The sequence below is a fragment of the Staurois parvus genome, unplaced genomic scaffold (genome assembly GCF_062004578.1).
Source record: "Staurois parvus isolate SC_StPar_1 unplaced genomic scaffold, SC_StPar_1.0 ptg000017l, whole genome shotgun sequence".
Taxonomy (NCBI): Eukaryota; Metazoa; Chordata; class Amphibia; order Anura; family Ranidae; genus Staurois; species Staurois parvus.
The window spans coordinates 17,975,193-17,999,792 of NW_028317813.1; the positions used below are offsets into that span (position 1 = coordinate 17,975,193).

General features: G+C 40.5%; 1 protein-coding gene across 2 annotated transcripts in view; it reads right to left on the minus strand.

The window, feature by feature from the left end:
• The window catches only part of MYO1A (myosin IA), a 150,673-nt gene that overhangs the window by 8,007 nt on the left and 118,066 nt on the right, over positions 1-24,600 (minus strand). Inside the window, exons 21-27 of one of the 2 annotated variants that reach the window (XM_089681043.1) lie at positions 21,943-22,011; positions 21,701-21,787; positions 14,826-14,900; positions 10,788-10,922; positions 5,608-5,714; positions 4,178-4,310; positions 389-538 (exon numbers count right to left, since the gene is read on the minus strand). In XM_089681043.1, the coding sequence (XP_089537169.1) occupies positions 389-538; positions 4,178-4,310; positions 5,608-5,714; positions 10,788-10,922; positions 14,826-14,900; positions 21,701-21,787; positions 21,943-22,011 (756 nt within the window). The remainder of the gene's footprint in view (positions 1-388; positions 539-4,177; positions 4,311-5,607; positions 5,715-10,787; positions 10,923-14,825; positions 14,901-21,700; positions 21,788-21,942; positions 22,012-24,600) is intronic. The other variant, XM_089681053.1, reaches the window with a different exon arrangement.

Sequence of the window (24,600 nt, forward strand, 5' to 3'; positions counted from 1 at the left end):
ATACAGGAGTAGAGATGATCTTGGACACCCTCTGAACATCAAAATCTTGGTTGGATGCTGGTTACATTAGTGCCTTAATATGAACATATGCTCATATATAATCAATATCATTGGCTAACTATGGGCATATATGTCAATATAAGGGCACTGACATCACCAGCATCCCACCCTTTGCTAACGTGTGCTGCAGGGTGGGTAATGACAAGGCCCACAGCTGATTGATGTAAAAAAAAAGTGCAGTTTTGATGTTCTGACAGGGATGAGTTCAGAGGATGCCAAAATTCAACTCCAGTTAGGAGTCAGCTATGTGATGTGATTATTTGACACAAATGAGGACGGAAATCATAAAAACAGTATGCATGGCTGGCAAAGGAATGTAGAATAATACCTGAGCAAGCTTAATAAAAAAGATTCCGTCACTGAACTTGGTAACAGAAACATTGTCAATCTCATTCAACTTCACCAATGACTTCACTTGTCCTTTAGAATCCGCAAGAGCTAAATTACTTTTCGTAAGTAAAAATAACGTGGGAGTTCCCTGTAATTAAAAAAAGACATTTATTAGACTGTTATAGTTAAAGCAGCCATCCAGCCAAATTTGATGGTTTAATGTTGGAGAGAGGCAAGTTGAAACAGCTTCTATGTATCTCCAGGGAATTACTGCACCACAGTTCCCAGGTCAACCAGCCTGAGACTCCGCCTGATAAATGAGGAGGGAGAAACTCTGTAACAGAGTTAAGAACTCCAGCAGGATGGTCTTACAATTGCAGTCCCTAAAAGATATAATTGCCACTGGGTGATTCAGTCCACGAACATCAGTGGTTTAGGTAAAAAAAAGTAAAAATATTATACAAAGGATGATTAGAGATTTGGCGAGTGGCTGACGGACACAATGTTGCACCACATCCTTACATATATATATATATATATATATATATATATATATATATAGATACAGTTAAGGAAAGGTTGTGGGATAATATAGGTGCACAGGAAAAATTGCAATAACTTGTGAAAATTTAAAAAAAAAACAATTTCGAATTACTGTTGTGCACCTATAGAATCCCACAACCTTTCTTTAACTGCATATATTATACAAAGGATCTCTTAATTTGGACTGCAATGCCATGTTTGGGGTGTGTGGTAAACTTGGTAAACTACATTTTCTGCTTTATAAACCATTTATCTACCGCAAACATATTTTCATTGAAAACATATTAACTATCCATTCCTAGCATCAAATGGTCACCAACAATGAACAGTACACAAGGGCAAAATATTGGGTGGTGTCGGCCAGGTCTGTCGAAGGGGAAAGATTAAATAAGGTCTGCTGATTGGCTTCCGATCACCGCTATCAGCCGATGGCTGAGAGCGCTGACCGATGTGTTCTGGTGGTGGGGCAGTTATCCTGTCAGAACACAATACCACAGCGGGGCAGATTCCTGTACTAACCTGCTGGGTTGAATGAAAAACGAAAAAAAAAAACCCTGATAGTGTGTATGGGGCATGAGTCTTAATCCCAAATAAAACATTTACTGTTTTATCTATTCAAGCACTAATAAAGGTCCAGTAATTAAGAATGATACACAAATTAAATCTTCAGAAGTACAACTCAAATCAGAGAGCAGATCAAAAGAGGCTAACCTGAGAATTCTGTTAAAAAAATTTTCAGTTATTTAAAGAAGAAAAAAAATGAACAGTGTTTATAACAGCTAATACAGAATGCAGACTAGCATGTCACCTAAAAATGATTTATTTATTACAGGCATTAATGTTGGCCACGATGTTCGAGTCGAACATCAGCCGTTTGTTTGTTTGACGAACAGTAAGAGCATTCGCCCGCCATGCCCCCTGACAGTGCATTGTGATTGGCCAAAGCAAAGCACCTGACCACAGGTCAGGTGCAATGCTGTGGTGAATCACAGTGCATGTTGACGTCACAGTATTTAAGAACTGTCATCTTGGTGCAGTTGTCAGATGGCGGGAGCCAGCATTGAAAACAGCGGGGTTTTTTAAATTTTTTTTGGGTCAGCGGTGGTGTCGGGCATCATGATTGACGTTAGATCTACTTCGGGCCTGGGGGCCCGGTGCCTGCTGCTCCCCCTGGTGATCCGGTGTCCAGCTCGATGTGCCTCTGCCCAGAGTCCAGCCCGATGTGCCTCTGCCCGGAGTCCAGCCCGATGTGCCTCTGCCCGGAGTCCAGCCCGATGTGCCTCTGCCCGGAGTCCAGCCCGATGTGCCTCTGCCCGGAGTCCAGCCCGATGTGCCTCTGCCCGGAGTCCAGCCCGATGTGCCGCTGCCCGGAGTCCAGCCCGATGTGCCGCTGCCCGGAGTCCAGCCCGATGTGCCAGTCTTTGATATCCCGCCAGTTACCAGACCCGGGCGGTGGAACATTTTGCCCAGCTAGGACTGTTTGGAGCGTCCTGAGGCCGCTCCTTGAGGGGGGGGTACTGTCAGGAATAGACTTGCCAGTAATGGGGGGACTCACCTGCCTTGTGGGCTGCAGTACCAGGGCTGGCCAGCGGGTGCTCCCAGCAATCAGAGACTCAACCCTGCAGCCAGCCAAACACCTGAAACTGCTTATGCAGGTGTATTTAAGTGATGGCCAGACCTGCAGTCTGGGCCTTGGTGTGTGTGTTTTTCCTGGGCCCTGTATCTTGTTCCTGCGTTCCTGTTCCTGTCCCTGTCTCTGTCTGATTCATTGCTGACCCTGCCTGATCCGGACCTCTGCTGACTTCTCCTGTTTTATCCCTGGCTTGTGACCCCGACCATTCTCTGCCTGACCCCCTGTACCTACCTGCCCGATTGTTATTGACCCGGCCTGCCTGACGACGCTTGCATTGTATGTACTGTTATCTGTGGGTGGTTTGGTTTGGTTCGTTTGCACTGTGTTATGTTTAGTATTGCACTGCATTTATGTTTGTATTGTTAGTCTTTAATAAATTATATTGTTTATAACTTATCTGAAGCCTGCGTTTCCCTGCGTCAGTTCACATACCTCTGGTCATACCCTGGAGCCCTGACAGGACTTGTCAAAGACTGTCTACTGTCATTTTTTACACTACACTTTTTTGTGTTAAAGAGTAGGGGTACCATGTACCCCATAATCACTGGGGCTGTGATCTGGGGGCCCCTTTGTTAAAGGGGGCTCCCAGATTCCGATAAGTCCCCCTCCCGCAGACCCCCACAACCACAGTCCAGGGTTGTTGGGAAGAGACCCTTTTCCCTATCAACATAGGGACAAGGTGCTTTGGGAGGGGGAGCCCCGCTGCCCCAAAGCACCCCCCTATGTTGAAAGCATGTGGCCTGGTATGATTTCAGGAGGGGGTGGGTGCACACTCTTCCCTCCCCCCTTTCTTGACCTGCTGGGCTGCATGTTTAGATAAGGGTCTGGTATGGATTTGTGGGGGGACTCCAATGCTATTTAAAAAAAAAAAATTAAATTTTGAAATTGCTGGGCAATGCCAGCAATTCTTTTTACATTCAGCTGTCAGTGGGGAACCCAGCAGACAGCTGAAACATGAAAGAATGTTTTCACTACTAAAATACTGCATAACTTTATAATATAACTCTTTCGATATTTTAGTAGTTTTCCGGTATCTTACTACATACTCAGATGCGGTAAGATACTGCTTAGTGAATTGTCCCCTCTGTTCGAAGTTAGCAGTCGAACTTACATTAGGTTCAATTGTTCAACTGCGAACTGAACAGGGGGTGTTCAGCCCATCTCTAACAGGCATTTATATAGCGCTGACAATGTATGCAATGCTTTATGTAATGTACATTCACATCAGTCTCTAAACCCAAGGAACATACAATCTAAGATCCCTATCTCACATACATACACATACTGGGGCCAGTTTAGACATGAGCCAATTAACCCACCAGCATGTCTTTGGGATACGGGAGGAAATCCACGCAAGCGCAGGGAGAACATGTAAACTCCATACAGATAGTGTCCTGGCCAGAATTTGAGGACCCCAGTGCTGCAAGTGAAGTGCTAATTACTAAACCATTGTGAATTCTTTTTGGTATAATCTTTTTCACCTCTTCTGAAGTAATATTATTAGCAGCCTATTTTCAATGTACTGTATCACAATGCATGCTAAAAGTGGTAATTAGTAGCAAAGAAATCTACAAACCAACTCTTGACAAAAGCAAAACAAACAAGACATACCTTGCCGTCAGTTTTACTGATCCTTTGGACATTGGCAGCTACTTCTATATTACCAGGAACAGTTGTAACCAGCTTCTGAAGTTTGGGGTTTTTCTGTATACCCACATAATCTCCCTGGAAAGGTTTTGGAATACTAGGGAGAATAAAATAAAAACAAGTAAGAAATTGGATTGATGTGAAGCAGAACATTTGTGATCCAGTGAGGATTATATTTATTACTTACTAAACAATGATAACGTGTTCGGGTCTTTGGTTCAAATACTATTGGAGCACTATGATCTTGGAGTCCAAAAAATCCTAATTATTGCTAACTGTCCAAATCAGACTTTCATTATTAGATCCAAACAGGGACCAATCATAGCAAATTATATGAGACTAGGTTGGGTGGCACAGTGGCTTAGTGGTTAGCCTGTCTGCCTTGCAGTAAATGGGTCATGGGTTCAATTCCTGACTATGGCACCTCCTGCATGGAGTTTGCATGTTCTCCCTGTGCTTGTGTGGGTTTCCTCTGGGTGCTCTGGTTTCCTTCCACACTCCAAAGACATGCTGGTAGGTTAATTGGCTCCTGTCTAAATTGGCCCTAATATGTGTACATCTGAATGTAAGTTAGGGACTTTAGATTGTACACTCCTTGAGGGTTAGGGACTGATATGAATGTTCAATATATATGTGTAAAGTGCTGTGTAAATTGACAGTGCTATATAAGTACCTGAAATAAATAAATAGGTCTGGATCTTGAGTAGGGTGGGGGTAGATTTGGTGAATCCTGGAAGGGATTTTTGGTATTTGAAGTTGAGTGGTATGTGCACAAATGTATCAGACCTAAGCTGCAAGTAAAGATAGTGAAAAAGGCACCCCAAAATGTGTATATGTGTTTCTATACTCCTTAATCAGAATAACATACATTCATGAATATATAAAAACAACCCAATAAATATTATGATCAATTGTATAAATATGGGCTGAACTGTACTAAATCATTCAGAATATTATATTTTATATATATATATATATATATATATATATATATATATACTGTATATGGTTTTTTTTTGGTAGATGGGTACGGGTTAGAAACTTTCTATGGTTTTAAAGGTTTTTTTGTGTCTTCCTGTCCCAGGACAGCCATTCTCTTCATTTCCATTCCTGGTGTCAATGGGACAGAAAGTGAAAATATATCTCTTCACTGGTGTCAAAGAAAGCTATGAAAACCTGACAGAACTTCTAACTTATTTGCAGCATTAAAAAAGTAGAGATTGACTGGAGCCGTTTATTTAGCCAATCAGTCTTGATACTGCAATAGGCTAAATATAAAATATAAAGAAGAAAGACACGAAGAGCGACAGAATGTTAGATGACTTCCATTACTACTCACGGATCTGTAATTTTTCATTTAACTGGTTTATCACTACAAAGTTAATAATACTAACCTTGCTGGGTAAGATTTCTTTTTACCACGGAAGAGTTCACTGGCACATAGTTTAGCTTCGAGGACAGCTTTGCGTTGTGGGGTTAGCGCTTGCATAAACCTCTTGCACTACACAAAAATAAAAGTAAGAAAATGCTGTACTCACTTCTGCTATTCACTTCTGAATATATTTGGCATGTTGAACTAGATCTATTTTAAAGCCTGTAAAATTGCAATAATTACCAACTGTTCATTATTTAACAAAGTTTCTGTCTTCTATTTATGCGATTACATATTGCAAATGATTACTAGCATGTATATAAGACTGAAGCATAAAAACAGCAGACACAATCGCAGGGTTAGTGGAAAAAATGAACTGCTGACTCACTTCTATTTGGGATGGCGTCCTAAGGATCTAAATACTATTCAGAAAACTAGAATGATGTGAGCTAGACAGCTTACATAAAATAAGAACTGCAGCATGAAATTGACAAAATTTATTATTAGCAAAAATTTAAAAAACAGTATAAGCTAGAATCAAAACCACCACCATGCACAAGTAACAAACAAATAACCCGGGCTCACAGGCACACAATACCATACACATGGTTGCTAGTGGGAATGCAAGTGCAGCAGCAATGTAGGGTGGATGGAAACCAGCTGTAGCTAATTGAACTAAGGGATCCACAAGGGGTCAGCATCTGCAGTCACTCTAAGGCCATATGGAAAGTATAAGGCAATGCCTGCTTAAAGTTTTACTAAACCCACAACAGTAAAGCCAGTCTGTATATGCAGTAAAGCATGTTTTATATCCTCACTGTGGAACCTAAGGGGTTAATCCTCTGCATTGAGTAAAAAGGTTTGATCCTGTCTTCTCTGCTACTCCTCTTCTTCAAATGTCCACATCGTATCTCCTGATAAGACAGACTGAACCCGTAGCCATTCTGCACATGCTCAGTTTAGTGTGTCTTCCTAGAGAGGTTTTCTTTTTCTCTTGGGAGAGTGCATGTGATCAGCACAGGGCCAATCAGCACTGTCCAGACAGAGGTCAGGGGTTCTGCATCCACCTAGTGCAGAAAAAAACTTCTCCTACAAGCTTTAACCAGTGTTCTGCTGAACACTGATAGAGGTCACAAGACTGCTCTAACTGATGATGAGAAAAAGGTATTTAGCAGTTTGTATTTACTAAAATAATTGCATTTCCATGTTCTGTGTACTGCGGGAGACCATATACAGTGAATGCAGGGTCCTGGGTTTAATAACACTTTAAACATTGCTTGAAACACAGCAATGCTTGAGTATAGATTGATATTAGACCCACTGATGGTATATGAGGATCTAAAGTCTATGGCAGACAAATGTACTGATATTCAGCTAAGTATAATAGAGTCCTGCCATTTTGACATGAGTAACTGGGTCAATAAAACATGAAGCTGTGCCGGTGACCAATGCAACACCACAACTCATACAGTCAATATATATAAACCTGAAAAACTAACTCTGTCTTGTCCTTTACTCCTTACTAACAGAAATTGGAACAATAAGATGTATACAGTACATAGGCACTAGATGTTCATTAAACATGACTTCTGAAAAACATAGGCATGAGACAACTATCAGCTTGATAAAGGAACTTTGCCTGTTCGCAATAAAAAAGTAATATAAGCTGGAAAGGACAAAGCCACAGCAATATTGTAGTAGTGTAAATTTGATTCTGCTGCTTAACAATTGTCCAGTAACCATTATCAAGGAAACCTGTGTCAGTGAGAGGTATATGGTGAGCATTCCGAATGCTAGCCATAGATCGGTTGAATTTTGAACCAATTTTCTTTGGAAAAACAGAAATTTTGTGCGTTTTGTCATCTGATAGTGCCACCATTGCTTTCGAAATTCGACCAACTGAATTTGATTCTGCTGCTTAACAACTGTCCAGTAACCATTATCAAGGAAACCTGTGTCAGTGAGAGGTATATGGTGAGCATTCCGAATGCTAGCCATAGATCGGTTGAATTTTGAACCAATTTTCTTTGGAAAAACAGAAATTTTGTGCGTTTTGTCATCTGATAGTGCCACCATTGCTTTCGAAATTTGACCAACTGAATCTTCAATTTCACATGTTGCTATAGAAAAGAATTTTCATGTCTAGGAATCTTCTTTTCTTTCCAGGTCACAGCTCATGCCCATTTATTTTTCTATTATATTTCTCGCATGATTCTCCCATCATTGAGTAGCAATTCATTCATTTTTCCAAAACTTTTCAACATGACCAATCACACAGCTTTGATGACTGCACTTAAATCAGCTGATGCAATGGCCCACTTATGGTGCACAATTCGAATGAAAATTATGATTTTTGAAAGGAAATTCTTTTGGAATTCAACCCATATATGGCCTGACCTTAGGAATCTTTCAAACATGTTGGCAGGTGGTTGGGTCACAGTTTTACAGTTCCCTGACCAGCCACCTAAACAAGGAGCTACGTGATTGCGGCAAAAATGAAACACTCTTCCATACATTTGGTTGCAGCATGGTGGGTCTGCATTTTCAGGGTTAAAATAGGTGGTGAATAGGGGGATATATTAATGTAACACATTTCAGAGGGGTGGCAAGGGCTGCTACACATTAGACTAAGCCCTTAGTGCCTATGTCGCCCAGGAGTATCAGACAAGTATTCAATTACCCCAAAACCTATTTGAAGGCATAAATCAGTAAACAATGCTAGCTGCTGGTAAGATAATTACTGCCAATAAATCTGCAAAGACAAAAATAACCAAAAGGGTGTCAAGATTAGACTGGCCATAGATCACTCAAACTTCAGCTGATTCCTGCTGAAGGGGCCATAATTTGATTCGTGGGTGGCTCCATAAGCACCACCTGGCTTGACAAAAGTCATTTTAAAAACTTCAATACCAGGCACTTTTACTCCCTTCTTGCCCAGGCCAGTTTTCAGCTTTCAGAGCTATCATATTTTGAATGACCACTGCGCAGTCATGCAACACTGTACCCATATTAAATTTGTATTATTTTTTTCACACAAATAGACCTTTCTTTTGGTAGTATTTAATAACCCCTGTTTTTTTTTTTTTTATAAATAAATTAAAACAGACCAAAACGTTTGGGAAAAAAAACATGTTCTTCATTTCTGTTATAACTGTTTGCAAGTAACTATTTCTTCATAAATTTATGACAAAATGTATTCTACTATATTTCTTGGGTGAAAATAACCAAAATCAGTGCATATTATTTAGTTTGTAGGAAAGTTAGAGAGTCCACAAACTATGCGATATACTGTATATCTGAAAATTGATCAATTCTGATGTACTGATGGCCTATCTAATTTCTTGAGTCCCAAAAATACCAGTACAGTAGAAATACCCCCAAATTACCCCTTTTTGTAAAGTAGACATTCCAGGGTATTTAGTAAGAGGCATGGCGAGTTTTTTGAAGTTGTAGTTTTTTGTGACAATCTTTTGGAAAATGAAGAATTTTTTTTTTTTTACAATCTGTCACCAGTGTAGTACAATGTCATCATATAACTGGTGTGGAGATGATCAGAGACTCTGGCTAGTGAAAATATGCAAAAAAAAAAAACTTTTACCTTTTTTCCAATTTTTTTTAATTACTTTTTTCTCTTTTTTTTTAAAGATTTTTTTTTTAACTACCGTGACCAGAGTATAAGTGTTACCATAGTAACACTGCACTATTCTGGGCAAGTGATCAGGATTTTTTTTTTTAAATAGTATGATTGCTTATACCAGTGAATTTCACTATTATAAGCAATAATTTCTACTTAATGAAATCGATTTATTCAGTGTTTACCATTGTTGTTAGCTGTGATTGGCCACAGTTAATCACATGGAATAGATGGGCTGTGATTGTCCTTGTCTGTAATATGTGATCACTGTGACCAATCACAGAGATCAACACAATAGTACATAATAGATGGCATGAATGAATGCCATACATTGCATGCAATTGTCATGTGATCTGCTGTGTTTGGTCACAGCGATCACATTGTGCCAGCAGCTGATCGGTCATCCGCTGTGTCCGGCAATGCAGCATGGCCCTTGGAGCATGCATGAGGCGCGTTTCTCTGGAGAACGTCATATGATGTCCACCCGGAACAAGGAGTGTCCTGCCTGGTCATCATTTGACAATAGACCTGGGCGTGAACTGATTAAAATTCAACTAAGCAGGGCGGAAAATTATCAGCTGGACAGTAAATGCATCCTATCAGATGTGGTTACTGTTTCCTAGTGTCACTATATTCAGACAGCTACAGGTGCCATTGCTGCCTAAATACAATAGCTGGCAGTGGAGATTCCTGCATTTTATAAACATTGTTGTAATCCTTGAAGTAGAACCTAAGGCAAAACTCTTCTTTGTTTGGATAGAGTAAGAGAATCTTATAACCCCTTTCAGGTTTTTTTGCCATATGTGTGGCATTGGGGAGATTTCACTTCACTTCCTGTCTCATAGCTGAAACAGAAAATAAGAGTAAATCCCTCCAAAGTGAGGAAATTCCTGGTATGTCACCAGAACAAGTTCCACCATGGGAAAATGGATTTTCTTTTACTTTTGACAACAAGAGTAAACAGAATAAAGAGTGTGACTCTCCTTCATGGGGCACAGTCAGCGAAAAGAAAAAACTGATAGGTGTTCTAATCCCTCTCCACTTTGTCCAAAACTAAGAAAAAAAAGTTTTGCCTTTAGTTATACTTTAATGCTTTTGTTCAGTACAGGCCTCCCTTCTGAAGACTCAATGGACTTCTATCCAGCTCTATCTGTTGCACATTAAAACTCGGCACCACAATTCCCAGTGGTGTACAAAATCAGATGATGGTATAATTCTCCTCTGATTCATCTCCCATAATGTGCAATTAACAAATAAAAAAGGAATACAGCATGAGAGAGTGGCCCTTTAATTTTGTCCCTGTGAGTGGGAGTGAGTACTATCAAAAGCATTTAACATTGGAGTCTATAAAAGGAGCAGGTTCCCACTCAAAAGAGAAATATCATTTTTGGGTTGAGTGACTCAGTAGCACTTGGGAACAACAGCGCTTTCAGTTGAAAGTTTTCACATGGATGTCATTTCTTTCACGAACTGAGAACATACCCAGTCTAGCAGAATAAGCAATTCTTCTCAAACTCAACTTATATTTGGTAAGAAGTGGAACACGGACATGAGGACATTTAACTAACCTTCCATAGATGGAATATCCTCATTAGTTCTTGATTTACAGGAATTAGAAATTTATATTTTGGCTGTGCCCATGTTTTGTTTGTTGGTGACATAGAAGGAAGGCTGTTCTTCAGTCCTATGAGATATTTTTGAATCTGTGGAGCAGAAAGAACTTTATAACAGATGCAAAATATTTAATCCTTATAACTACCCGGAACAGAACAATGTGTTGGGTAGTCCATTCTGCTATTACAGACTGAAAACGGCTTAAAGACAGACAGCAAGGGACAAAACTATTCAATACGATTGCAATTAGACAGAATACAATATGTACTTTATAACATTATTCGTGACAATGGGCTCAATTCACAAAACAACAATATAAAGATTCTTGTTAAAAAAAAAATGATTCTTATCGTAGTCCATTAAAATTAGAAAAATCTGTTTAATATGAGCCCAACGTCACAAAAAAAATGCAGATTTCCAAAGCGCTGTACATAGTACTTTTGTTGTTTCCCAATAAATGCATATACGTTTGAATACTGACATGTGCCCACTGATTTGTTTCACCATCTAGATCCTAGAAAACTTTGGCTGTTAAAATGTTTACCCACATTTTTAAAGTCTTGTTTCCACTAGAAAAAAAAATCCTACTTATCAGCTGTTGTTAAATAAAGCAAGATGTCAATATCAGACAAAAGAACCAGCTAATACAGTATGTTAGAAGCAATATATATACAGTGGGGATCGAAAGTTTGGGCACCCAAGCTAACAATTTGTATTAATGTGCATAAAGAAGCCAAAAGTTAGATTTTATTTCCATCATTTACACTTTCAAAATAACAGAAAACAAAAAAATGGCGTCTGCAAAAGTTTGGGCACCCTGCAGAGTTAATATCTTGTACTGCCCCCTTTGGCAAGTATCACAGCTTGTAAATGCTTTTTGTAGCCAGCCAAGAGTCTTTCAATTCTTGTTTGAGGTATCTTTGCCCATTCTTCCTTACAAAAGTCTTCCAGTTCTTTGAGATTTCTGGGCTGTCTGTCACGCACTGCTCTTTTAAGGTCTATCCATAGATTTTCAATTATGTTGAGGTCAGGAGATTGTGAAGGCCATAGCAAAAACTTCAGTTTACGCCTCTTGATGTAATCCCCCGTGGATTTCGAGGTGTGTTTAGGATCATTATCCATTTGTAGAAGCCATCCTCTCTTTAAGTTCAGCTTTTTCACAGATGGCATCAAGTTACCATCCAAAATTTGCTGAAATTTTATGGAATCCATTTTTCCTTCTACTCGTGAGATGTTCTCTGTGCCACTGGCTGCAACACAACCCCAAAGCATGATTGATCCAACCCCATGCTTAACAGTTGGACAGAGGTTCTTTTCATTAAATTCTGTGCCCCTTCTTCTCCAAACGTACCTTTGCTCATTCCGGCCAAAAAGTTCAATTTTAACCTCATCGGTCCACAGAACTTGTTTCCAAAATGCATCAGGCTTGTCTATATGTTCATTTGCAAAGTTCAAACAATGATTTTTGTGGTGAGGACGTAGAAGAGGTTTTCTTCTGATGACTCTTCCATGAAGACCATATTTGTACAAGTATCTCTTTATAGTGGAATAGTGTACCACAACTCCAGTGTCTGCCAGATCTTTCTGGAGGGATCGTGCAGTCAAACGTGGGTTTTGAATTGTTTTTCTCACAATCCTGCGAGCTGTTCTGTCTGATATTTTTCTTGGTCTTCCAGATCTTGCTTTAACTTCCACTGTTCCTGATGACTGCCATTTCTTAATTACATTCCGAACAGAGGATATTGACATCTGAAAACGCTTTGCTATCTTCTTATAGCCTTCTCCAGCTTTGTGAACGTCAACTATTTTCAGTTTCAGTTTTCTAGACAACTGCTTAGAAGAACCCATGGTGCTGATTGTTGGGGCAAGGTCAGATGAGTCTGGGCATTTAAAACCTTTGAGATTGACATCACCTGGTCTTCCCAGACGATGATTGAGAACAATCCATGACACTGGCAGGTCTCAGCTTTGCAAAGGGGGCAGTGCATGCTATAAATTCTGCAGGGTGGCCAAACTTTTGCAGACGCCATTTTTTTGTTTTCTGTTATTTTGAAAGTGTAAACGATGGAAATAAAATCTAACCTTTGTTGACATATTATAAGAATGTCTAATCTGTAACTGGATGCCTTTTGGAGATTTTTCCATCTTTCCTTGGCTTCTTTATGCACATTAATACAAATTTTTAGCTGGGGTGCCCAAACTTTCGATCCCCACTGTATATATATATATATATATATATATATATATATATATATATATATATACACAGTACATGGCACAGGCCACTAACCTGGAGAAGATGGTAACAAGGTTTGGCTTAATAACTCCATTATTGAGAAAAACTGTGCTATCTTTTTAACGGATTGAAGGGGGAGGGGGAGCCGAATAAAACCATACGCAATATAACAGCATACATGAGGATTAAAGAAAAAAAAAAAAACAAGAATCAGTCCCTTCTAAATTTTTCATTTTTTTGGTAGATGCTGGAGAGCGAATCCACGTGGCAGTCTCTTACATCAGCAGAGGAATCTGTCGGTGAGATCTCTGTGCTTGTGCACCCTTTGTGGTCATTATAAGGGACTCTCACTTTACCCATTAGCTTTTATATTATGATAGAACATGCCAAGGTGTGGAGAGACACCCAAGGGTCCCATGTGAACAGAGTTAAGATTTATGGCAAGAGGATCTTACTGTTGGAGTATCCTAGATATATAGGAAGTCAGAGACTGATTCAATCCACTCCACTGACATTCTAAACCATTTATTTGATGCCTGTATTGCCTTAAAAGATTACTTGTTATCATTGTTTAGGGCCAATGTGCATTCAGGCATCATACGAATCCATGTTAGTCTTCCAATTTTGTAATGTGAGTGTACCTCAAGAAAAATCCTTGAATTAGGTTTTATTAAGCAAAAACAACTAACATTTTATTGCACTGCAAAATAAAAATCTATACCATAATTTTAATATAAATTACATTATCTGCAATGCTACAAATTATAGTTTACAGGGTACACTGAGCGTTTGTTTTACATCATTGCATATTTAATTAATCTCTTTCTTTTCTGAACCTTATCCAAATGTTAAATACTCTTAAAAACCATAAACTCAGAAAATATGAGAACAAGAAATAAGTATACAATATAATCTTTCATAACATGTCATGATCTGACCAGCCCCTGTTCCCCCGCTCCCCAGTTTGACAGCTCGCAGGGGATCTTCTCCCCCTCCCACCCCCACTAGCTGTCAAAAAGTGGCTGTGCGGGGCTCCACCCACCCGGCCACGTCGCTCATTTACAGCATTCTGTAAATGACAGACTACAAGTCCTGGCAGTCTTAACAGCTGTCAGCTTGAGGTCCTCAATGAACTACCACGGCACTATGAAGCACCGCGGTAGTTCATTTATTCTTCCCCTCAGTATATCTGCTTGCTCGTACATCCTGTACAGCAAGCAGATATTCTGACACATCTGCTGGAGACCTGCATGGCACCAGCGATGTACTGATCACTGGTGCAATGCTTTACAGGCTTCTGCAGACAAAAATAATAAACATTTTACCTGCAAAAAAAATGTTAATTTATTATTTTTTACTAAAAGGTGAACTTATTTTTTAAGTTATATTGCCTTCTGTTTGGTCTAAACAATTAAAAATAAAAATTACAAATAGAAAGGGTACATTGTAATTGTTTATTATTTGAAATCATACCTAGTCAGTTTGTTCACAGATAACTGTATGCTACTATTTAATGCATTTTAACATAAATGTAAATGTATATAACATTTGAATGTGAACGTACCAATTGCAACATGTTTTGAGACACAAAATATAGCCATAAATAGGACATTGCAGATGTTTGATAGCAATGGATTGTATGGTGAATTATTCTGTATGTGTTGACATTTTATGAAGCTTCATACCATGAAATCATCGAAGTAAAGCAGCTGTAATGGGAAACTAGCATAAAGTGCATGAAAATTAAAGAACTCACAATTCTCCTGTAGATGAAGTTTGCCACAGTGTTTGCTGCAGAAGAACGGAATTGTTTTCTGTACTCCTTCCGCACCTGCAAATAAAAGTGTCAGACATGAAAGAGTTTCTGTCAGGAACTTAAAAAATAAAAAGTACAGGCAAAAAAAAAAAAGTTAATATGCTTAGGGAGGCACTAAAGCGCAGAGTAGATAGGCTGACTCTGAGTTTCAGTACCAAAACACAGTTCCTGCTGGTAAGAAGCTCCATTCCAAGCTTATTGGACAACAGAAGATTTTCCTGTGACCGCTCTTGTCTTCAGGTCTCTAATACAAAGACAAATGCCACATCATGCTCAGGAGCCCCTGCAACTGGACTTTTGCTGCAACATTTATCTGGAGGTATGTATTTTAATAACTATATATACCTGGATATATGTGCACAGTTCCACCAGGACTTGGATCATTTTGTTGTTATACCTGTTTGTACATTGCTAATACCTGTTTGTACATTGAATGTGTATGTACTGTTATTAATCTCTTCTTATATATATATATAGTATTATTTCTATATTAGTGTACATCTATGTACTTATGGTTAAAGCAGAACTGTAGTTATATGTTCTTGTTGCTGATTTCCTACCTTCACTGAGTACAGTGAGTATAGAGAAGCATTGCCCCCTTTAAAACAATTGCATTTTGTTGCTTTGCAGCCTGAGATGAAGACAGACACAGTAGTTGTTTTATCACTGAGTTGGAAAAAGGATCATCCCCTTGATTCAGTATTTTGTTGAACCACCTTTTGCTTAATTACAGCCTTTAGTTCTTTGCAGAACTGCTACTGTAGTCTTCAAGTCATTCTACAGATTTTCAATGGGGTTGAAGTCTTGGCTCTGACTAAGATATGAAAAGACATTCCCCTTTTTCTACTTCAACTACTGTGTGGTCATTTTTGCTGTGTTTTGGGTCATTGTCATGTTGGAAGGTAAACCTTCTTCCCATTGATGACTTTCTTGCAGAGAGCTGCAGATTATCCTCAAGAATTTGACGGTATTGTGCCCCATCCATTTTTCTTTCTATCCTGACAAGTGCTCCAGTCCCTGCTGCAGAGAAACACCCCATAACAGGATATTATATCACCTCCATGCTTTACTATAGGAATAGTGTTATTTGTATGCTGAGCTATATTAGAATTTCCACCAGACAATATTGTTTAGTGTTGAGGCCAAATAATTCAATTTCAGTCTCATCTGACTATAACACTTTTTCCCATGTGGCCTCAGAATCTTCAAAATCTTCATTTTGGCAAAGCTCAGTCATGGCTGCATGTGGCCTTTCTTGAGGAGTGGCTCTTTTCTTGCAACTTTCCCATACAAGCCATATTTGTGGAGAATTTGTGATTTTGTTGTCACATGCACTATTTTTTGTCATAAATTCCTGCAACTGCTTCAGAGTTGCTGTAGGCCTCTTGATAGCTTCTCTAACCAGTTTCCTCCTGGCTCTTTCATCGACTTTGGAGCAACGTCCTGATCTAGGGAGGGTCTGTTTTGTACCAAATGCCTTGCACTTCTTAATAATAGACTTCACTGTGCTTCTAGGCATTGATAAATCCTTTGAAATGTTTGTGCCTTTCTACAACTTTATCCCTGGGCTGTTTTGACAGTGCCTTGCAAGCCATAGTCATCAGTGACTGAAATGCTCCTGGAAAGCTCCTTTCATGCTGAGCTAATCAAAATATCCACAGCTGATCACAGTTGACAATCAAATGGCTTTGTGTGCCATTGAGAATGTGATTAACTACACCTGAGTGTACAAGTCATTTTTAGGAGGTGGGAGATCATGATCCTGTTTCCAACTCAGTGATTCTGTTTTTGAATTGAAAAAAAAATGTTCTGACTTGTTGGTGTTATATATTTCACTTGGATGTTATACAGCTGGATAAAATAAAAACTGTGTCTGTCTTCATTTCAAACTGCAAAGCAACAAAATGTGATTGTTTTAAAGGGGAGTGATTCTTTTTTTGTTTATAGACCCACTGTATGTCATCCATCTTCTGGTTCACTCAGTAGTTGCTCTGAAATAGCACATTTCATTTTAAATTCAAACCGGTAATTCTCTTTGGTTTCCTGTTTGTAAGACCGGTGGCTGCTATGTCTCTTATTCCCCCAGCCACTTTTCTTGACACATCCCTTTGGTAGTTCTTTCTCCAGGAGGCAGTGATGTCATTCAGCCCCACTTGCAGTGGTGGGTGGACCAGGACTCTCAGACACATTCAACATGTACAGGCCTAGTGTACAAACACATATTCACTACAATTCCCTGTGGTTGATGGGAACTGTACCTTCCTTTTACTGTAGAGATAGAGGGGAGGATATGATGTATTCCCTGCTGTTACACCCCCTCTTTGGCAGAGCAGATGCTGTTATCTTTTGAATTACAGAGATGAGGTCATGAAAAATCAATTAGACTTTTCTCCTAAATGGTAAGAATTTTCAAAATGTTATTATCAGTTTAGTGTTTTGTGTAGGGAGGTGTACTAATGGGTGATTTTTTGCCTATCCCAGAGTGTTTAGTGTTATATGCTGGTTGCAGTAGTTCTTCTAAGGCGCTTCTAAGTGCAACAGTAAAGGGAGTTTATTCGGACACAAAGTTAAAATCACTTACAGAAGATCGTAGAATACAAGCTCATCAATAATCAAGCTCCAGTCAGTGCCACTTATTTGTTATTGATAAGCTGTTGTTCTTTTCCCTGTCAGAGTCTGCTTTCACTCATTGAAGAGCAGTTCTAGTGCCCTCTTGGCTCATGCATATCTCCCTTTTCCATATAGTGACCAAGAGTATTTGCATCCTAGAGGTCCAGGTCATACAGAAGCTCCCTATGAACCTTTTCTCAATTACTTTGTTTATAATACTAATTCATTTCCAAGGATGAAAATCCCCTCTGTTCACAGAGGCCCTGTACTGGATGAAGGCACTGCCAGCTTTATTATCAAACTCACTTTCTTACTTAGCGAAGCTTCTGGCTCTCTTATTTACTGACAAGTTTAGCACATATCCTGTTTTGAGAGGGACAATTCTCAACTCTCCCCAAAAAAGAAGGCTACATACGTAACAATTTCTATTTGTTTTTTAAAGTTATAGTTTGTGAATGATAACATGTAACAAATGTAAAGTAGGTGTTATCCCAATTTTCCTGCAAAAGTGAAAATACACTTTAACCACTAGCCTACAGGGAACTTATACCCCCTTCCTGCCCAGGCCAATTTCCAGCTTTCAGCGCTGTCACACTTTGAATGACAATTGCGTGGTCATGCAACACTGTACCCATATGAATTTTTTATCATTTTTTTGTGACAGATAGAGCTTTATTTTGGTGGTATTTAATCACCTCTGGGTTTTTTAAACAAACCAAAAACCACCGAAAATTTAAAAAAAAAAAACTTTTTTCTTAGTTTTTGTTATAAAATTTTGTAAATAAGTGATTTTTCTCCTTCACTGATGTGCGCTAATGAGGCTGTAGTGATGGGCACTGATAGGCTGCACTGATGGACACTGATAGGTGGCACTGATGAGGAGGCACTGGTAGGTGCCACTGATGGGCATTGACAGGCATCACTGATGGGCACTGAAAGGCAGCACTCATATATGGCACTGATAGGTGGCACTGACAGGCGGCACTGACTGGCACTGATTGGCAGCACTGACTGGCACTGTTAGGTGGCACTGATAGGCAGCACTGACGGGCACTGATAGGCGGCACTGGTGCCCACTGATAGGTGGCACTGACTGGCACTGACAGGTGGCACTGACTGGCACTGATTGGCAGCACTGATAGGTGGCACTGACTGGCATTGATTGGTGGCACTGACTGGCACTGATGGGTGACACTGAAAGGCAGCTCAGCTGGGCACTGATATGTGGCATTGATGTGCACTGGTAGGCACTGAAATGTGGCACTGATGGGCACTGGCAGGTGGCATGGATGAGCACTGACAGCTGGCACTGATGGACACTGACAGGTGGCACTACTGGGGCTACACAGATCATCAGGGCACACTGATCATCAGTGCTCTGATGACCAATGTACATGTCCCCTCCAAGGAATGCTGATTACTGGCTCTCCTCTCCTCTCGAGCTGTCAGTGTGACAGCTCGTGAGGAGAGAAATGCTGATAACCGGCATTTCCCTGTTTACATGTGATCAGCTGTGATTGGACACAGCTGATCACATGACCGAGCTGACATCTTCGGCTCTTTCCGTTGATCTGTGATCTGCTGTGTCCGAGGGACACCGCCAATCGCCGTGCTGCTTGCTCTTGGAGCCACGCATGCGCAGTTAGAATGGGAGGACGTCATATGATGTCCTCCCAGAACAAGAGAACCACCTTGCGCCCGTCATTGTACTATATGGCAGGCGGAAGGCAGTTAAAGTCCATTTAAAATGACATGTCTGTCCAAAACTGCCCTGTCTCTATTTTGTTTGTGTCTAGTTCCACTTATTTCTTCAGACATACAAGTTAAAAGTATTGGTACATGACCTAGAAGAATAGAGGCATGTCAAGGAGGGCTCATAGGTATTGAGGGATGAAGAGAACACTTTTTTGATGAAGAGGAAGCATCCCTGGGGAAACCACCACAAATGCCCACATTCAGCACAATTACCCTGTGTGCATTGCTGGTAATTCCATCCCTACCTTGCCAATAATGTTTCTTTGTCTACACACTCACTGGCCACTTTATTAGGTACACCCGTTCAATTGCTTGGTAACATAAATTGCTAATCAGCCAATCACATGGCAGCAACTCAATGCATTTAGACATCTAGGCGTGGTTAAGGTGACTTGCTGAAGTTCAAACCGAGCATCACAATGGGGAATAAAGAGGATTTAAGTGACTATGAACATGGCATGATTGTTGGTGCCAGATGGGCTGGTCTGAGTATTTCAAAAACTGCCGATCTACTGGGATTTTCACGCAAAACCATCTCTAAGGTTTACAGAGAATGTTCCAAAAAAGAGAAATAGTGAGCAGCAGTTGTGTGGACAAAAATGCCTTGTTGATGTCAGAGGTCAGAGGAGAATGAACAGACTGGTTCAAGTTGAAGAAAGGCAACAGTAACTCATGTCAATATGGACATGAGGAATGTTTCCAACACCTTGTTGTATCTATGCCAGGAAGAATTAAGATAGATTTAAGGCAAAAAGGGGTCCAACCCGGCACTAGCAAGGTGTACCTATTAAAGTGGCCAGTGAATGTATACAGTATATCACATGTAGCTCTACCCCCACAGGAACCGCTTGATAATTTGGGTTCTCGGTTCTGCGCCTCAACTCCAAGAACAACCTCAGCCCCTCTGGAACACCTGGTTGAGTAAAGTTACTGCATGCATTTATAGGAATGAAAGTATGGATACATTTAACTCCACTGTGAATTAGTATCAGGAAATGAAACAAGACCGTTTAGTGGTAAATGAACTCAATGTATTGGTATGGGTTAGAGTAAATAGTGGTTTGAGCATAAATGAGCACACAGGAGAAAGATTCAGACACAGTCTGATAAAGAATGTAATCTCTAGGCCAAAGTATTTTAGGTTAGAGTTATGTACCACTAGACTGGAATCAACTCATAAATCAGCAAGATTAGCAATAAGCAGTGCATATAAGTATTAACTTAAGGGACAGTTTCTAGTCCTAACTCTTTGGCCCGCTAGCCTTGGGAACCGTTGTATCGTTGATGCACATAAGAATAATCCCAGCCAAGCCTGCAGGCAGCAATAAGGCTGCTAGATGGCTGTATGGTCAGTTCCTAAAGGGCTCAGTCTCTCTCTCTAGCAGCAGATAGTAAATCCACAGAGCAGCAGCTCACCAGTCCCAGCAAACTGCAGCTCACCATCTGGTCACACACAGCAATTAGTCCACTCTCTTCACCCAGGTGACTCTGGCTGTTGGCACTCCCGTAATCATCCCTCTAGATCCTGCTCAGGCTGCCGACATCCAGCAATGATGGTGATCACTGGACTGTGATGCCCACTCTCTGGTCTCTCTCATAGCAAAAGGAAGCTGTGTCCTGTACAGCCTGAGAAAATGCAGCTCTTTCCTCTCCTCCTGGCAATCTCTATGGGAAATGCAGTTCAAAGCTTTTGATCACAGTAGAGTCTCTCTCTCTGGACTACAGTTCCCACGGTGCAGTGCTGCCTGACTCAGTCTATTGAATTCTTCCTGCTCAGCAGATCCCTCATCTTGCAGATATAGCTGTTAACCAGATCACCACCACAGGGCAGCAGCTGCAGCTAGTGCTTTTCACACTCTCTATTCTAAGCTTAGAACCTGGCTACAGAAACTTATAGCACATGCATTAAAGCTGAACTCCAGGAATTCAGCTACTTTGATAAATGTGCAGGCATACTATGGGTTAAGTTCAACAAGGTACATGCCACCTAATGAAATTATCTCTTTCATTTACATCGGACAGGTTTATGGAGCTCTGAAAGGATAGCTACTGTATCATTAAATTTCTAGAGCTTTGACACTGGACCTTCTAGTCCCAGGTGTAGAGTCGCATGCATATGCTGTGCCTGTCCCTCCCCTCCTCCTGTCCAATCACAGAGCTTTTTGTATTAAGTGAACTCAGTCACATAATGTAAAGGCTTCTGTGCATGAACAACAGTGGGCAAGGGTGGGCAGAGATGCTGTGTGTGAGAACAATGTTTCTCAGACCCCAGAGTGTAGCAATAGCTGTACTTCCAGAGCTCCATAAAACTGTTAGATGTAAAGTAAATAGATAAGTCCAGGAGGTGGCATGAACCTTATAATAACAATATGCGTACACATTTTACAAAGTGACTGAATTCCTGGAGTTTAGCTTTAAGCCACATTAAGCAGATTAGCATGCAGAATTACCTTGTACCCCCTCCAATAAGCACAAATAATGGATGCTGCCTCTCCCTGGCGGGTTTGGAATTTCATGCGCCTCAGCAAAACACGAGCCTAAAACCAAATTAACAGTAATCAAATGTGTAAGCTATAAATCAATCTCACATTATATTATTATTCTAAACTCATTCAGAGTGCCTGCTAAATAATTATACATTGATTATAAATGTTCTGCACCATTTTATCGTTGCATGTGAGAAGTCTCTTACCTGCCAGCCTCGGATGTAGGCTTGTATAAGTAAAGCAGAGTACCGCATCTTTTGATACTTTTGCCGTTGCTACAATTAAAATGGAGAAATACTTAAAACAATACATTAATAGACATGACTGTAGCAAACGCGCACTCAGAGATGGATGCGAACCTCCATTTTGGCAAAGGCCTCCATCTTCTATCATTTTCTACTCCCAAATCAGCTTTCCACATCCCCCCTCCCTCTCTGTTGAGTGACATGTGGCCTGTTTGATGCAGAGTTCAAAAAGACATCAAGGCCCAGCAGGGAGAGCTCATGGCTATAAATCCCATTTAGCCTGGCCCCCAGATGTCTGCGAGACTCTGCTTGTAAAAGGATCGTAAAGCCATAAACCAAGCCCTCACTGAACTTCAAAAGACATTCCAGCTAGTTGTGAAACAGACTTACCCAGTTTTCCATATAATTTTATATCTCCAAATAGGAAATAATTACACAAACAGGGAGCACATATTCAGATGGTTCACTTTAATACAAATCGCCTGATATATTACACCCCCTAGCTGACAGCTCCAGGAGAGCAGAAAATGACATCTCCTTAACCGTCCTAGCAGGTATGTCATATTTCATATCTAGACGTTCAGCAGATGATTCTGCGTATTAATCTACCCATGGGTGGAATGTTACATGTACCTAGGAAAAGTTATTGGCCATAGTATAATTTGTGAAGGCTTTGGTCAGAGCCTGAGCTCCCCACCTACAACTCCCTCCCCAAATGAGGCGATTGGTTCTCGGCTTCAGGGAGACACCCTGCTGAGATCCTAGAAAAAGGCTGTTATGCTTGTAGTTAAGCTAAGCTGAGTTGAGCTAAGCTGAAGAAATCTCCCTTTTAACATCAGGAACCAACTTTGGGAGATAAGGCGCCCTCCTGCTCTGAAACTTGAAAGCTGCTTAAACCAAGGCTTTTGGCGAGTACTTTATCTATGTAAATTTCTTTCTTTTATTTCTTTGCTGTGTTATTGCTCTCTGTATATTTATATATATATATATATATATATATATCTTGGCTACATCTTTTCTGTAAATATTTTTATTGCACCCTTTTGACCTTTTAGTAATAAATCTTACTTTCTGAAAGTGTTGAACTGTTTCTAAAGCTCTTTAATGCAAACTAAGAACCCGTGCCTCTGAAGAGCGCTACTGTGTGTGTGTTTTAAACTTCGGTATATCTCAGTGGTATACCGACGCTTATGCAAACATCATAGTGTTATTGCTGATATTGCCGAGTTTCCTCTTTCTCTGTACAGAAAGGAGGTGGTGGCAGTGTGAAGGGTTAATTGCGTAATTAACCTGACCCAGTAACAATCGCTCCCAGGCTGCAAGTACACAGATTGTTGTCCATTACCTGGAAAATCTTTGTGCAGGGTGTAGCTGGTTGTGGCATTGTTACGCACGTGACAGCACGGTTTTAGATTGGCTAGTCCTTTGGTCACAAGTTTGGGGAGAAGGGCTGGGGTCTGATGCCACAATCATCAAAATGACTATTTAGTGTGCCCAGGCCCATATTTAACATAGGCCCCCATGAGACTGCTACTGGTTACTTAGGACAAAAACATATTTAGAATTTGTTTTGTCTAGTTATTTATGGGTATGTGACTAAGCACTGGGACAGAGATGGATAATTTGGGGTTTTGAGGTTGTTTAGAAAGGTCTCTTGCAGTTTTTGCCAATGGGACTAGGCCTCTGTAATAAGGAAGCCTTATCACTCTGTACCACTGGCTGTAGCAACATTTACTTTTCCAAAGTGCACTGAGATGCTGGTCAGCAGATGCAAGCTGTGCTGGAGGGTGATCTGGGTTGACAATGTGCAAAGGGTTGCTCCCCTTTCTGCTTGCTCATGTGACACATGGGGGAACATGTGCAGGGGACACATGGGAGAACATCATTGCACTGAGCCCCAAATTGGTGCTTTCTACTGGCAGGAAATGGCACTTGATCCAAATGATTTCACTGTCTCTTTAAATAATTACTTGGAAATAGTCCTGTGATTGGTAACTTTGTATCAGAAACACAGGCAATTCAAATTAGTCAGAGGATAAAGAAATAATAAAAGCAGGGGTTACGTTTAATGGACACTGTGGGGTGGTTTATTAAAGGCAAAAAAGCTGTTCACAGTGGTTGTAAAAGCTGAAGTTTTTTTTACCTTCATACATTCTATGTATGAAGATAAAAAACCTTCTGTGTGCTGCTCCCCCCACAGTACCCTCTAATACTTCCTTGAGCCTCCGCTTGAACCAGCGATGTGCACAGGAGCCTCAGATGTCCCAAGTCTCTTTCTCCTCATTGGCTGAGACACAGCAGTGGGAACCACTGGCTCCCACTACTGTCAATCACAGCCAGTGAGGAGAGCAGGGGACAGGGGCGAGCTGTGGCTCTCTTATCGATGCTCAGAGAGGGGCTCGGGAGTAAGCACACACCAATGTCCCCATAACTAATTGGCTTGCTATTGGGGGTACTGCTGAGGGTGGAGGGGCCATAATCACTGGCGGGGGACCCAAGAGAAGGAGGATCGGGGCTGCTTTTTGCAAAACCATTGCACAGAGCAGGTAAGTATAGCATGTTTGTTATTTAAAAAAAACCAAAAAACTTTTAATATCACTTCAAGGAATATGGTGAATA